Source organism: Balaenoptera acutorostrata, chromosome 8 (assembly GCF_949987535.1).
Source record: "Balaenoptera acutorostrata chromosome 8, mBalAcu1.1, whole genome shotgun sequence".
NCBI classification, from domain to species: Eukaryota; Metazoa; Chordata; class Mammalia; order Artiodactyla; family Balaenopteridae; genus Balaenoptera; species Balaenoptera acutorostrata.
In genome coordinates, this window is record NC_080071.1 from 116753172 (window position 1) to 116770806 (window position 17635).

The window sequence follows — 17635 nt, forward strand, 5'->3', positions numbered from 1 at the left end:
ATTTTGTGAACTCAGTTTTCTTCACCGAAACCCCAAGAATTTTAAGTTCAAAATAAGCTTGGTAAGAATTAAGCACAACTAAATATAGCATAGATCAGTGGTCTCTCTTGGCAGTATCAGGGACCCTCAGTAAACACTTAAATTAGTTTTATCATGTTACTTAAATACCTACAAGTATAAAACTAGTAGAAATAAATGCCTTATGGTTATAGCCCTTAACTTGAAATCAAAGCGAATTTTTAGTCTTTTTTTTTTTTCTGGGCCATGCTGCTCAGCTTGCGGGATCTTAGTTCCCAGACCAGGGATTGAACCCGGGCCCATGGCAGTGAAAGTGTGGAGTCCTAACCAATGGATAGCCAGGGAACTCTCCTCAAAGCGAATTTTTAAAGAAAATTGAAACAAATATTAAAAACAACAAAATTCAAATTAACAATATTAATTTAAGGTTTGTTAAAACTAAATTGCTGACATTTGGTTTACTGTATAAAGCTGTAGCCTCATATCCAGTTCTAGATTTAATTTTCTGTATTTTTATTTTAATACTAGTAATATGAAGAATGCTTGTTCATAATTCCATAAAACATTAACTTTGAAGTTGACTCAGGATAATTAGGCCTCATAATTAACCAAAGTTCTGCAAAGAGCAACCAAGAATGACAATTTAAATAAAATATCAGTTGATAATTTTATAAAACTATCTTATTCCAGTGAAAGTTAATAATGTAGTATTGTTAATTGAAATTTGAATCAAATGGGTATCTAATCTGATAAATACTAGAACTGGAAATAGAAACATTTTTCCTTGTATGGAAACTATTGTACTATTAGTTATATGCTGCCCCTATACAGATGAAAACAGGATTCAATAAATATGCTTGAGTGGCACAGGCTTTTAAAGTTCATAGTACTTCTTAACTACCAAGTACCACCTAGTAACCCAACTTGTCAGCATGTCACTATTCAAACTACAGTGAAATCTTCATTTGTACAGAACATGGATATCATTGGCTTCAGTTGGCATGAACACAATTTATACAGCAGTTCTCTGCTGTAAGTTAGCCTATAAAATGATATGGCATAGTATCCTTATGTAACTTTAAGATAATCACCAAAATGTACACTAAAATTTAAAAAAATATAGAAAACTTCCAATCTCCCAAGAACACATTTGTGGACCCCAGAGAAATGAAAAGAGAATCCAATCAGTGAGGATCATGAAGAACATGGGCTTAATAAGCTAAGTGACAAAGAATGAGGATTTAATGAATAAAACTAAAGCCTTTAAAATAACAAGTAAAATTAGAAAAGAGGTCATTGTAGACATGGAGAGACTGCCCAATCTGAAGCATGTATATTGAGAAATAGTGGGAAATAACAGGGGGAACCAGCAGGTAGAATTAATATTGAACATGGTTGGAAATAGGAAGCCATTAAAGATTTTAGATAAAAATAGCACTTAAAAAGAAACTTCTGGCAAGTATGGACTTTTTAAGAAAAGGATTTTGAAGGATGAAGAAAATAACCAACACATCTTTTTCCTAAAAGTTCTGAAAGTTCTAAAGAATTTATATTACAATTTCACTTGATTTATTATATTTATAAATAGAGCAGGTAATTTTCAAAGTAAAATTTTTCTGTTCTTGATTTTCTTCTTTAAAAATTGGTACTTTGAATATAAGATCATACTACTGCCTTTCTATCAGAAAGGACATGTGCTTTAGACTTGTTACCAAGGAAGATCACGGATTTCTGAACTACCTTAGAAGTATAGCAAAATCACATAAAGACAAGTTGACTGACATACCAGGAGCAATAAATCATGTTCCCAAGAAAATTATCTTATCAACCAGCCACAAAAATTAAAAACTCATCATTTTTCACCATAGAGAGTCATGAGAATTTTCCTTTTTCACAAGGTAGCAAAAACTATTAACACATTTATTGTTAATTACTCAGGATAGATACCTTAACATATGAGTAGTGCCAAAAGTTAAATAATTGTAACTTAAGTTCCACATGTTAAACCTATTGTATAAAATTGGGTCCATTCGCCTGTATATAACCAGCCAAAGGCTTTATAATATGCAACAGCTCTATTATGAAACCACCTTTTCCCACACATTACTAATTATATAAAGTCCAGTTTTTTAAATGGACTAAAAATAGCTACATGTTCTTTGCTTTAAAAAAGAAATCAAAATCACAACTTAATTGTTAAACCTGAATTAAGATTAAAATCAGATCTCAGGTATCCCCTGGCCGTCCAGTGGTTAGGACTCGGCTCTTTCACTGCCAGGGCCTGGGTTCAATCCCTCGCTGGGGAGCTAAGATCCCGCAAGCCAAGTGGCGCAGCCAAAAACAAAAACAAAACAAAAAGATTAAAATCAGATCTAGATCTTGATTGAGTTCCATCCACTTCAGGATTATGAAATCCAGGTTAAATTATCTAAATTCTTCCCTTATTCTAAAAAAAAGATCACCCATAAGCTATCCCTTTTAGATGAAAGCCTTTCTTTAACATATATTATAAGGGCATTAGTGAACTAAGTTCTGTGTGCAAGTATCTTTTCCAGCTGGTAAGCTTTGGTTGACATCTGATATGGTCAACTGCTGTCAGTCAAGTCCCAGGAGTTTCTGAGAAGATCCAAAATAAGAAATGACTATTTGTGGACTACTTTAACGTGTCTACCTCTAGAGATATCAAATGAATTGACTGTTCTCTTGATAGTAGAATGCCTCTTAGTGATTAAGGGTAAATGGGATTTCCAAAAGACTTTCAGACTATAATCCTTTAAGAATGTAATACTGAGGTTATAATGCAGTTTAACAAACAAATATATTCTATATGAAACTATCAGCTTAATATATTAGTTTTCAGAACCAATTTAATATATAAAAGACAGAAGCCATAAAGTTTGTTGACTCGAAGTTGACTTTTCCCCAGTATTCTCCAGTATATTAAATATAATTTAGCATATATGTCTGTGGTTTTCAGGGGCTCTCTGTGTAGACAAAGTTTATTTCTAGGGACCACATTTACTATGTCCCACTTCATAGGATACAGATTGACCTGAAAAGGCTAGGTGACAAATGCACCCCACAAGCATATACCCTTAAGGACTAGGTATTAAAACAGCAAACCTAATCACCAAATGATACAGGTAGAAGAGATGAGAGTGACAGTCTCTGGGCAGCAGGACTGGGAGATAGGGAGAGGTAGGGCTAGTGGTACTGAGACCTCTGAGCACATCAGTAAATTGATGTAATTAATGGCACTGGAGTCTTTAAACAAGAGGGCAGGTATTGCTATGATACAATAAAACTAAATTGGATAAATAAATCTGTTAACCAAAACCAGTTGCTAAGCATCCATTATATGTAAACCACTGTGCTGAAGGAGTCAGGGAAGGCCCAAACATAAATTAAGATATTAAATTAGATCAGTTTTTAGTCTCCTTCTAGTTCTAAAATTGATAATTCTATCTATATTAACTCATCTTTGAAAGCATATATATATTTAAAGAACAGAGATAAAAATCAATAGAAAATAGGGAGGGTGAGAGGGAGATGCAAGAGGGAGGAGATATAGGGATATATGTATACATATAGCTGATTCACTTTGTGATACAGCAGAAACTAACACACCATTCTAAAGCAATTGTACTCCAATAAAGATGTTAAAAAAAATCAATAGAAAACATGTAACATTTACTCAACTGAATTTCTTTTAAAAAATATTTATGCCTATGAAGTACTCTACTACTTAAAATTGTCCATTTTTCTGAGTCTTCTTTGACCATTATCATGGAAATAAAATTTCAATTAAATTGAGAAAAACATGCAAACAAAACTAGCCACACCACCAACTCTTATTACCTTACAGCTCCAGCAGGCCCAACCACTACACTATCTCTGTATCCTGCCCCTTGTAAATTGAACAGAACAATGAGCTTCTATAGGAACCCTGAGCCAGAACTTTTATGGGGGAAAAAAAGCAAACTTGACTTTTTTTTTTTTTTTAAACCTTTTTGGTGTCAAAGTTAAAAGCTGTAACATGTTAGAGCATTTGTTTTACTTCTTCAGGACGGAATCATTTGCAAAATCACATTCTTTTATTTTAAACACTTCTATTATTCAGTTAGAAAACTTGTTGCTTAATATGCAAATCTCAAACTAGGGGAGGGAGGGAGGAAATGAAGCTCAACAAACACAACAAAATAAAGTTGCTTTGCAGTGTTGACGCTGCCAGGCTTTTTGTAACTCTACTTGAAAGTAAATGTGACTTGTCTGTAGAGAGTGCTGCTTCAGCAGTTCCAAATGAATTTCAAGTCTGTGCTCCATATTTTCTCTTTTATAAGTTTAATGTATTCAGCAACACTGAACTGACAATTTAAATAACTACATTTTTAAACAAAGGAAGCGTTGATGTTAATGCATGAAAATGGTCCAAAGCCCTGGGAGCCCCGGTTCCCACCACTGTTTATTCTGACAACAGGATATAATTGCTTACTTACTTGGCAGCAAATTTTACCATCTGCTTGCTTGCGTGGTCTCCCACGGCTGCAAGAGCCTGGACATTAAACTGCTGCTGACGTAGGACTAAGAAGCACTGCTTCCCTGAAGAAGACAGAAAGTACGTAAGTGTATTAAGGACATGCTACTTCAGGTTTTACAAAGAAGAAAAATGCTTCTCTACTTTATAATTGGGCCCAAATTTACTATCTCCAACAGGAACATACACATAGGTATCTGGCTTTGACAGCCAAAATTCCCATACTCAGTTGACAAGCTTTAAAGAAACCCAAGTTTCTCCTACGCTTTTAAAATGCTTGTTATGAGGACGTAGGCAAAGCACCAATTTCAAAAAATATTATCAACCAAGAAAATTATTTTGTCATTGTATGGACTTATTAAACAAATCTCAAGTAACTTCAGATCACTTTCAACATTCATTCAATAGCTAGTATATTCTACAGGCAAAGGTACTATGCTAACCATCATAAGAGCCTCAATGATGCAACCATAAAAGTACTAATAAAGTGCTTAGTCACAAGAACATAAACATTCTACGGGGGTGGTTCATTTTATTTCCTACCAAAGTACATTTCAAAGAGCATTTAGAATAACAGGTTAGCTTATTTCCTGTTCTATTTTTCTCATTTTTCCTTTATTGTCTTCCTAATTCTTCATCCTTTATAATAGTTCCACTTTTTTTTTTACTCCAAGGAGTTTTTTTTTTTTAATTTAAAAAAAATTTTTGTTTTTGTCTGTGTTGGGTCTTCGTTGCTGTGCACGGGCTTTCTCTAGTTGCAGCAAGCAGGGGCTACTCTTCATTGCGGTGTGTGGGCTTCTCATTGTGGTGGCTTCTCTTGTTGCGCAGCATGGGCTCTAGGCACGTGGGCTTCGGTAGTTGTGGCGCGTGGGCTTCGGTAGTTGTGGCACATGGGCTCAGTAGTTGTGGCTCGTGGGCTCTAGAGCGCAGGCTCAGTAGTTGTGGCACACAGGCTTAGTTGCTCCGCAGCATGTGGGATCTTCCCAGACCAGGGCTCAAACCCGTGTCCCCTGCACTGGCAGGCGGATTCTTAACCACTGCACCACCAGGGAAGCCCTACTCCAAGTAGTTTACTTTTTCTATAAAAGATCATTCTCTTTATGCCCTATAACCAGTTTTATTTCTACATAATACTGGGCCTCTTGACTCCTCCTCCTTTCATAAGCAACTGTCATTCCTTATTCTTAACCTTTTGAAAAATAATATTCATAACAGATCCAGTCACTCACCATCTTTGTGACAGGTCTTTTCTCCAAACTAGATCCTTTTTAAAAGTCTCTGATCAAGTTTTAGGAAACTACTTCCTCATAAAACAAGTTAAATCTTTTCCAGACCACTTTTTTCATCAGATTGTCTTTCAAAACGTCAAAAGGTTTTGTTGTTTAAACTGAGAATTATTTTTACACTGAGAATTAGCTTTGCCTCCCCTGGTTCCACCAAAAAAAAGCAAAAACGCAAGCAAACTTATAGTTAATACTTTCAACATACAGTTTTGAAATACAAATCTGACAGCAATTGTGAGGTTAAAAAAAGGTTGCAAACAGAGTGCCAAGATAGACACAATCTATGGACTTCCAAGTCATATATGATTGACATATTTTTACCACTAAACAGATTTTATTTTCCCTTTCCTTTGGAGTATGATCCAGTCGCTAAGTAAAATCTTAAAAAAGAAAGTTACGTGAACTGAACAAGTTCAAAGGGATTTTAAGATGCTGTATGGATAGAGAAATCTGCAAATGAATCAAATGACATTATTTGAACTACCAAGAACTACTGAAACCAAAGCCAGATATTAGCCCACTTAGAACAGAATGTTAGCATGAAATGGAAGGTAATGCTCACGATTTAGTAAGTACTTTAGCTGCTCTAATAGTGCAGACAGAGGAAGCACTGAGCTGGCTGCACTACAAAGCAATCTTGTGATGAACTCCAGTGCTACACAAAGACCTTGAGAGAGAATGGAGGGCTCTATAGTACTTACAAAGGGTGAGCACAGGAAAATATCTTTAGGTCAGCACTAAGGGGTGACATTTAGTGTAAGGGTTTGGTAAAGAGTAAAATCTTTTTAATCAAAAGACATAGGATCATATCCTATCATCTCCTATGAAGGGGCCTATTGGAAAATATTAAACTAATTATGTCTCAGTTCTTCATCTGCAAAATGGGAGAAAATAACAGTATATTACTCCTGGAGTTTTCTTGAGTTTTCATTTATAATCTTGAAGATTATATAAGTAATAAGTTTAGAGTTGTGACAGATACCCAATTAATGTTAACTATGAATTAATGTTATTAATTAATATTAATCGTTATTACTATTACTAATAGCACCACTGCCACTGCCACTGCCACCTATTTATGTGAAGACTGATGACCATTTCTGTTTCACAGCTGGATTACTATGTCCAAAAACCATGGTGGGTGCTGGGAACACAAAGTAAATATTTGTTAGACACTCATGATAGACTATTATGTGAAAATAGTGATAAAGCCATACAAAGAGTACAATCATAACTTTGTGTAAGAAAAAACCATCAAAATGTGAAGTTGATGGTATAGGAAGAAAAACACCAAAATGTGGCTACTAATGGATGGGGAAATCACAGGGAATTATTCTGTTCTTCATATTTTCTGAACATTCTACAATAACCATGTACTACTTTCCTAATCAGAAAAAATATTTTTTAAGAGAACAATACAATCAAAGAGGTAGGTACAAAAGAAATGTAAGGGTTGAAAGAAAATCGTGACCATGTTCCAGATTCAACACAAGCAGTAAGTAGAACCTGGGAAGTTCAAGAGGCTAAACATAGAAGCAAATGCACTCCTAAGATCTGACATGCCTGCTAGGGAAAAGAAATCATGAAATCAATGGTTATGGGTAAAGTAAAGAATGTTCACTGTTCTCTTTTAATGTTTAATGTGTTTATTGTATGTAATTCTAAAAATTAAACCTTATTTTTTAAAAAAGCCAATAGATGGGAGGAAAAGGGTGGAGAGGTGAGACCAATACCATCAGCATATTATATTATAAACCTACAGTAAGTAAAAATGTACAGAAACAGCCACATTAATGCAGCATAAGAAAGAAGTGAGAACAGACCCTATTAGAGCAAAGAGATTCTAATTCTAGATGGAATTCAGGAGATAAACTAAAAAACTGAGTAAAAACTGGAACTGAATATCAAACTGTACAATAGAAAAGGGGAGGACTTTCTAAGTTTCAAAATTATAGAACGTCTATATAGCAAAAAAACCACTCTGGGAAAAATAATTGCTGAATGACACATAGCCTATATGAGTTAATATCTTTAATACATAAAGATCTTAAAGATGTATGAGTAAAGAACACTGAGATCCCAATAGATAAATGGGTAATGGACTAGAACAAATACTCTGAAAGAAAAAGAAAAAAACCTAGTAAGTAAACATAAGGAGAAAAATATTACTGGAAATGAAAATAATGCAAGTTGAAGCAAACAATGATGATGACACATTATACCACTCATACTAGTAAAAATTTAAAAATATACAATATCATACAATGCTTGGGAGAATTAAGTGAAAACCGTTCCTTCATAACTTGTTGATAAAAAGGTAAACTTGTACAATGCTTTCAGAGATCAATTTGGCAGTGGGCATTAAAAATGGGCCTAAAATGTTCTCTGATTCAAGAAATACATTTCTTAGAATATATGTTAAGGAAATTAAGTATGGAAAGTCTTAGTGACAAAGATGTTCATAAAAGCACTATTTAAATAAGAGAACTGAGGTTCTATTATCACTCCCTATTTATGTAGTCTTCACTACTGCAACAGATCTACATGTGACTCTAATGCTATGGTCCCAAGTTTTCCGTGTTCAAAGAACTTCTAAATACTAGAACCTTGAGATTTCCCTGGTGGCACAGTGATTAAGAATCCGCCTGCCAACGCAGGGGACACGGGTTTGAGCCCTGGTCCGAGAAAACGCCGTGGAGCAACTAAGCCCGTATGCCACAACTACTGAGCCTGTGCTCTAGAGCCCATGCACCTAGAGCCGGTGCTCTGCAACAAGAGAAGCCACCGCAGTGAGTAGCCCCCGCTCACCACAACTAGAAAAAGCCTGTGTGCAGCAACGAAGATCCAACGCAGCCAAAAATAAATAAATAAGTAAATACTAGAACCTCAATGGTACACTCAGAAAGATTTTTAAAAGACTTAAAAAATCAGTACTGGTTCCCTGGTAAACAGAGCTGTCCACTCAGACTACCTCTATCAAGTATTTTTGACACCAAGTTCTTGAAAGGTGTTAGTAAACAAAATTGTTCTTTCTTTGTCTCTGGTCGGTGATACACTGCAATGCATGATCTGCTTGGTTCAATGTCTTGCAAGGCATTTTCTTACAGACATTGGTGAGTGATAACAAGGGGCAATGTGTGTGTGCGTGTGTGTGTGTGTGTGTGTGTGTGTGAGTGAGAGATCCCTTTTATGTAAATTTAAAAAACAAAGGATATGCTCATATTTGTAAATGCACTTTTTTCCTGAAAGAATACACAAGAAACAACAGTGGCTATTTTGGGGGGAAACAGATTGTGATCTGACAGAGGAGCTAGATTTGTGAGACTTCTATTTGTCCTCTTTTTTTTTTTAAATTGAAGCATAGTTGATTTACAACACTGCATTAATTTCAGGTGTACAGCAAACTGATTCAGTTATACGTATATATTTTCAGATTATTTTCCATTGTAGGTTATGTACAAGATACTGACTATTGTTTCCTGTGCTATAAATTCTTGTTGTTTATCTATTTTATATATAATAGTGTATATCTGTTAATCCCATGCTCCTAATTTATCCCTCCTCTCATTTCCCCTTTGGTAACTGTTAAGTTTGTTTTCTATGTCTGTGAGTCTGTTTCTGTTATGAAAATAAATTCATTTGTATTATTTTTTAGATTCCACATATAAGTGATGTATTTGTCTTTCTCTGTCTGACTTCACTTAGTATGATAACCTCTAGGCCCATCCGTGTTGCTGCAAGTGGCAATACTGTATTCTTTTTTACGGCTGAGTACTATTTCACTGTGTGCGTTGTGTGTATGTATTGATGTATATATATGTATGGCACATCTTCTTTATCCATTCGTCTGTTGATGGACACTTACGTTGCTTCCATGTCTTGGCTACTGTAAACAGTGCTGCTATGAACATTGGGGTGCATGTATCTTTATGAATTAGTTTTCGTCTTTTCTGGATATGTGCCCAGGAGTGGGACTGCTGGATCATACTGTAGCTATATTTTTCATTTTATATCTTTCTATACTACAGGAAGTTAATTTTTACTATAGCCATATATTATTTTTTATTCTAAGAAGCAATTATGTAATTTCTCAGTTTAGCAAAGAGTTCTCACTGCTTAAGTTAGTAAAGGAACTTTATAAGACACATTAATCAACTGCTACATATTATTCATCTTTCTTCATGGAACTCCCCAATCAGGAGAGAGTTTATAGAAAAGAAATGAAACTCAATGTTCAAAACAGCTGAATGAATTCACTGCTTTTAGGTATTTTAAATTTAAATCCTTAACAGTTAAAAATTTGTGTTGCATTTTGAGTCAAGTTTTTAGAAGAGGCAGTTTATTTCTTAAATTTACGCAAGAGGTCTGTTTTAGAAAAATGTAAAGTTGGAAACCTTCCTTTACAGCACCAGGTGCAATCTTTATTTTTAAGCTGAAGAACAAACATGGTAGGTTGCCAGGACAAAAAAGTTTACTCTCATCTCCATTTTGGTGATGGCTCAGTAAGGAAGTAAGCCTTGGTGGGAGAACTAGTTATCAAAGATGTGAGGCAATCTTATGTTTTCATCTCTTCCTACTGTCTTTTAGCTTGTCAAGCTCCTGAATTTATTATTTAGATAATGTACCTTCACTTCCTAATAACCAAGATTAACATTTTCCTTCATCGCTTATGTTAATCAGTTACGGAATAAACAGCAAAGACCTAAATGTTTTAAAGTAGTTTCCATTTGTTATTTTCCCTGAAATATTCTTGTACGGCTATAAGTTGATGTTCTGACCTTTGGTATTAAAAATCCTAAACTATCTGACTACCTAAATAAAGTAGCTATTTTGGAAGTATATGTTAAGTTTTTAGGAAGAATAATATTGAAATAGAATTATCTTGTGTCAATGACTTCCATGTAGTATGTATAAAATTTGAAAGGAACCATAGATATTTCAATTACTTTTTCAATATGCTCATAAGCTTTCACAATCTAAAGAAACTAATGTTAAGTGTATCATTAAGAGTTAAAAATTTCTCCTTGCTCCTATATAAAACTCTTGATTTCAGGGGTGTGAAGCATAAACCTATTGTAAGAAATCTGATTTTTAATCTTTAAAAATGTGTAAAACACTGCCCTTAATTTGAGGAGAAATATACAGATATTTGTTATATAAACAGACTAGGTTTTGGTTTTTTTGCTTAACAGGATTCTAGTTGTCATACTTTTGACACTATGATTTTGACAGTTTCATTTCCTTATTCATGGTTTTTTCAGAACTTTGCTTTACTTGAAATTGCCAGCATAGGTTGTCTGTCCAAGTCCAATTTTAATATGATACTACTTCTGGAGTTAGAACACATGAATGATTCCAAATAAGTCATATTTATTGGTATAATTTTTTCCATGTAAGGAAGAAGGGAGTAGCAGCAATCAGGGTTTTGAAAATTCAAAGATTTTATTCATTTTTTCAGATAATCTTCTTTGGCAGAAATAAAAAACATTGACAATCATTACTGGCAAGAATGTGGAGAAAGTGGTACTGTCACATACTTGTGGGAGTATCACTGAGTATAGCTTTTTTGGAGGGTAATCTGATATTGGAAAATTTTAGTATGCGTATGCCCACCCTTCAACCCAGCAATTTCACTTCTAGATATCTATCCTAGAGGAATACTGCCTTATGTTGATCTATAACTAATATCATAGAAGTATCTCCAAGAAGCACTGTTAATTGAAAATAAAAAAAGTTGCAGAATAACATGTAAAAATATGGTATCATCTACATAAAATAAGACAAAACACACACAAAACAAAAAACCTGTATGTATTTATGTGTGTGTGTGCACGTATGTGCATTAAAAAGAAAGATTTTTGGAAAGACAATGAACAAATTATTAAGAATTAATAGGGCTTCCCTGGTGGCGCAGTGGTTGAGAATCTGCCTGCCAATGCAGGGGACACGGGTTCGAGCCCTGGTCTGGGAAGATCCCACGTGCGGCGGAGCAACTGGGCCCGTGAGCCACAATTACTGAGCCTGCGCATCTGCAGCCTGTGCTCTGCAACGAGAGGCCGCGATAGTGAGAGGCCCGCGCATCGCGATGAAGAGTGGCCCCCGCTTGCCGCAACTAGAGAAAGCCCTCGCACAGAAACGAAGTCACCCAACACAGCCAAAAATAAAATTAATAAATAAATTAAAAAAAAAAAGAATTAATAGAAAAGGCTGGGGCAAAAGATAGGCAGTAGAGAAGAAAAAGGAATATAATTTCTGTACTCTTTGAAAAATTCATGTGAAAATACTTTGTATTACTTGGGTAACTTACAACTTAAACACACATACACATATATACAAACTTAAAAACAAAGTAGGATTTTCCAAGTAAAAATTATGAAAACCAGATTAATGCAAAATTCCAAAAAAACATATTATTGAAACTTAGCTAAAAGAATACTACCCACACCTTTACCAAATTCAGTTTATTCCAAGAATCCAAAAATGGTTCAACGTTAAGAAATCCATTATTGTAAATCACTAGAATTACATACAGCTGATTCTTGCTATTTGTGGTAGTTATGTTTTATAAAGTCACCAGAACAATATATTAGCAAATACTGAGCCATTGCTCCTAGGGCAAATATAGGGTGAGGTTTCTGTGAATGTCTGGTTACAATATTTTCATCAGTCCGTCAATACACAAATTTGTTCTGTATGTATTTCTGTTTAAAGACACCTTATTTAAAGTATATATAGTTGATTCATTAACATAGAACTCACGGCCAACAGCACTATAACTCATGCTTGGACAAAGCTTAGCTAACAACTAGTATTTTCTCCATAATGCATCTTATGACTCTCTTGCATTTAGGAACACTAGAAAACACTTCAGCACTATGCTTGGGGGCCATTTTAAAGTCAAATCACCAACAAAAAGCACAAGGCTGTGAAGAACGTGGCATTAAAACGACTGTGAAAAGGACACTTGTTTACGAGAGCTGATACAAGGCAGAGTTTCACTGTTTTTAACCTCAGCTGAAAATGTGCGCACTGGGAGACTCAAAGTTCTTACCACTCTGCTCATGTGAAATGTCTGGCATGTCTGTGAATGACAGTGAAATCACTGCAAGTATTGATTTTGGGGTTACAAATATATGTTAGCAAGTAGGTGAATTTGCAAATATACAATCCGTGAATAATGAAGATCAACTGTATTTTAAATTTTGTATTATGTGGAAAATTTCAAACAAACACAAAAGCAAAGAGAATAGTATAATCAATCTCTGTATAAATATATTCAGCACGATATTTTGAGGGAAATAATTTCTGGAAAAGGTCTGATAAAATTTAATACCTACTCCTGGTAACAGAAAACTTGGACTAGAAGAAAACTTCTTTTGACCTACTTTTTAAACTTTGGCATTGTTTTGTAATGACATTTTATGCAGAACACCTAAAGTCATGAAATAACTCAGCAGGAATTTATATCTCCACTGTTTAAAAAATTTTTCATTGTGAGAATCCTTGCAATACTGGAGAATCTACTGATTATTGCAGAGAAACAAGAAATAAGATAAACATTTGAAAGAAAAGGACAAAATGATCGTTATTTGTAAATGATATCAACACCTACCTACAATCCTCACGTACCTCAACAGTTATCAATTCATGGCCATTCTTGTTTCAGCTTTGCTCCAATCCACTCACTCCTCAACTTCTGCCCCAATCCACTTATCCCTCAATTCCTGTACTATTTTGAAGCAAACCCCTGCAAGCCCTCTATTATTTCATCCATACATAATTCAGTAAGGATCCCTAAGACAGAAGATCTTTTTAAAAATAATGTTACAACAGTACTATTATTTCAACTGAAAAAAAACCCACAATTTTTTAACACCAAATATCCAGTCAATGTTCAAATATCCAAGTCTCAGTGTCTTTTTTTTTTTTTTTTTTTTACTGTAGATTTAAATTAGGATCCAAATAAGTGATTGGTTGAGAGACATCTTAAATCTGTTTTAATCCATAGGTACCCCCTTCCCTTTCAATTTATTTCTTGAAGAGACCAGGTCATTTTTGCCCAGTAGTTTACTACTAGATTGTGCTGACTGCACCTCCATTGTCATTTAACATGTTCCTTTGTCCTGTAAGTTGCTGGTTATTGCTAAAGGCTTAATGAGATTCAGGAACAATTTTTTGGGCAAGACTACTTCATTGGGTGGTGTTGTGTTCTTTCATAAACAGACATAAAATATTTATGGTTGTCTCTCTATTATGTCATTAGCAATCACTGATGATCAATGTCTAGATAATTCACTGGGGGCAAAATGATGATGTTCCAATATTCTTCATTTTATTAGCTGGACACTTCTCTAAAGACATACTTCCCTGTATCTACCATTTGGTTAGCCAGTGATATACAATTCATACAGAAATGATACTGCCACTTTAGTATTTACCAGATTTGAAAATAATGAGCTTGTTCCATTGATGACCAACTAGGTTTTCTGTTTGTTTGCCTTAGCATTATTATAAACTTATGGATTTAAACATACCTGATGTGTTTCAACTCACTTCAGTTGTCCTTACTCATGTTCAAACTCTTCCATTTTTTGGATGAGTGTGAAGGGAAGTATTTTTGGTTCAGGCTTACAGGTAGCATGCATTCTATCTTTTAATTTGCTAAATAACTATGTTTAGGAAACAAGGTGCCAGTTTGGAGAGAACAAAGGTTCCTAATCCAATGGGAGAAAGACAAGTAAATGAAGGATTACAGTACAATGTGATTATCTATTGGTTGAATAAATGGTCCAACCTTTCAGGAAGGCAAATCAACAGTTTTTAAAAAGTTAAAATTCTACTAGCATACTTCTCAAAGTCCAACAGTATTCATCTATTTGGGGAAGGATACTGGAAGAAGAGATAAACTCTTTTTTTTTTTTTTGCCACGCCATGTGGCTTGTGGGATCTTAGTTCCCTGACCAGGGATTGAACCTGGGCCCTTGGCAGTGAAAGTGCAGAGTCCTGGGACTCCCCCAGTGGTCCAGTGGTTAAGACTGCGCTCCCAATGCAGGGGGCCCAGGTTCAATCCCTGGTCAGGGAACTAGATCCCACATGCTGCAACTAAAAGATCCCACACAGCAACAAAGATCCCATGTGCTGCAACTAAGAACTGGCACAGCATGCGTGCATGCATGAAAAAAGAAAGAAAGAAAGAAAGAAAGAAAAGAAAGAAAAGAAAAAAAGAAAGGAAGGAAGGAAAGAAAGAAAGAAAGAAAGAGAAAGAAAAAAGAAAGAAAGAAAAAGGAAAGAAAGAAAAAAAGAAAGAAAAGAAAGAAGAAAAAGAAAGTGCAGAGTCCTAACCACTGGACTGCCAGGGAATTCCCAATAAACTCTTAACAGTAGTGATCCTGAAAGATTAAGATATATATGTATAAAATGTTGGAATTTAAAAAATAATGGGCCTGTATTAATTCTATAATAAATACTTTAAAACACAAAGTAAGAAATGCTGTACCACAGAATGTATTAAATAGTACAGAAGTAATTAACTCTGTTAGGGAGACAGAAGGTGTCCTAAAAAGCTTCTGAATTCTTTTCATATTCCACCAATTACAATGAGAATTTGGGCAAGGAGCTTTATCATTCTGAGCCTTAGTCTCCTCATTTATAAAGTGGAAAAACAGTGCCTATTCTGCCTACTTCACAAATTTGTGGGGATGATCAAGTGTGAAAAACTGTGTGAAAAGTATAAAGTTATAAACCAATGTAAGTGTCACTAATACTTTCAGACAATTTGGAACACTAGGCTAGGACAATTTTCCATAAGGAACTGAGGTTTGTCTAAACTCCCCTAATATTTCTTCTTTGTTGTTAATGCTAAATTCTTAGTACTGTCCAAGAGAACTTTCTACAATGATAAAAATATTTTGTATTTGTCCTGTCTGTCCAATACGGGAGCCACTAGCACTCAAAATACAGCTGGTGACTGAGTTACAGAATTTTAATTTTAATTTAAATAGATAAATGTAGCCAGTGAGTACTAGACAACCCAGTCTTAGCCTTATCTTTCTTCTACCTCTCTCCCTATCTAAATATTACAAATGTAAGAATATTAACAAATGAAAAACTTCTCAAAAACACTCTTTACTTCAAAAAATTAAACTTTTGAGAGGTGCTAGAAAAGTACCTTAGAGTCTTAGATTTCATCTGAGTTTTAAGGCTAAATTGTTTTTAAGGATGTCTTATAAGAACCTAAAATTAACTAACCATGGACTAATACTTTATAGTGATTTAAGAGGGAAAACAGGTGTTTTTGTTTTGTTTTTAAAGATTTACTTTGATCTGTGAGAAATTTGCAAAACAAAAAATTCAATGATTACCAAAAAAGCTGTAATCATTTAATCAATCTTACCTTTAGCTCTGCTTGTGTGAACCCTTGCACGCACCCAAACAACTTCATCAGCTTTTTGTACTGTCAAGTCACTAATTCGAACCAAAACTCGATCTGCAGCAAATAAATGAAACAACCTTGTAATTCAGAATTTACAAAGAGATCAAGATCAAAATTATTTTGATTTGATAGCTAGCATAGTACTTGGTATTATCTTAAATGATTCTCAATATCTAGCAACACTTTTTTCTTTTTCTTTTCTTTTTAATTGGTTTATAACATTGGTTTATAACATCACATAAGTATCATGTTTATAACATTGTACTTCAACATCTATACACACTACAGCATGCTCACCACCAAAAGTTTACTTTCCATCCATTACAATACAGTTGACCCTGTTACCCATTTCACCCTCCCCCCATGCTCCTTCCCCTCTGGTAACCACTACTCTGCTCTCTTTATCTATGTGTTTGTTGTTTGGTTTGGTTTGTTCATTTATTTATTTACTTATTTACTTTTACATTCCAAATATGAGTGAAATCATACAGTATTTGTCTTTCTCTGTCTGACTTATTTCACTTAGCATTATACCCTTAAGGTCCATCCATGTTGTTGCAAATGGCAAGATTTCATCTTTTTTTTTATGGCTGAGTAGTATTCCATTACATATATAGACCACATCATCTTCTGTATCTATTAATCTGTTGACAGGCACCTAGGTTGTTTTCATATTTTGGTTATTGTAAATAATGCTGCAGTGAACATAAGGGTGCACATGTATTTTCAAATCAGTGTTTTCATATTCTTCAGATAAATACCCAGAAGTGGAACTGCTGGATCATATGGTAGTTCAATTCTTAATTTTCTGAGGAACCTCCATACTATTTTCCATAGTGGCTGCACCAATTTACATTCCTACCCACATTGTATGAGGGTTAACACCTTCTCTCACCTTCCATATGTAGTCTGCCTCAAGTTTTATGAATTGTACATCTTAAATATATCTCTAAAATCTATCCAATTCTCTTTCATCTTCACTGCCACCATTCCAAAGCAAAGTACTGTTATATCTTGCCTAAACTATAGCAAAAGCCTTCTAACTGGCAATCCCCTGACCCCCTAATTCAGTCTACATTGGAGTCAAAGAGATAATTTCAAAATGCAAATCTCCTGAACATTTCAATGACTTATAAAGCCAAATACAGCCTGTGCTGAACTGCCTGTGCCTAAGTGGACATGGTATTTTTGCTTGCCTGCCATAGTGTGTAAGTCAGCTAGCCACATGGGGGAATTCTCTGCCAGGCCTGGACAGTCATAGTACCCCGTTCCCCAGGTCACACTGACTCATCCAGAGAAGGGCATGTTACTCAAACTGAGCTAATCAAAGTCTTTCTCTGGTACTTAATATACAGATAATGGGAATGA

At 34.8% G+C, this 17635-nt stretch overlaps 1 protein-coding gene across 2 annotated transcripts in view; it reads right to left on the reverse strand.

The window, feature by feature from the left end:
• DARS1 (aspartyl-tRNA synthetase 1) overlaps nucleotides 1-17635 on the reverse strand; it is a 67295-nt gene that overhangs the window by 44881 nt on the left and 4779 nt on the right. For both annotated transcript variants that reach the window (XM_007192052.3, XM_028169002.2), the window contains exons 3-4: nucleotides 16229-16321; nucleotides 4515-4617 (exon numbers count right to left, since the gene is read on the reverse strand). In XM_007192052.3, the coding sequence (XP_007192114.1) occupies nucleotides 4515-4617; nucleotides 16229-16321 (196 nt within the window). The remainder of the gene's footprint in view (nucleotides 1-4514; nucleotides 4618-16228; nucleotides 16322-17635) is intronic.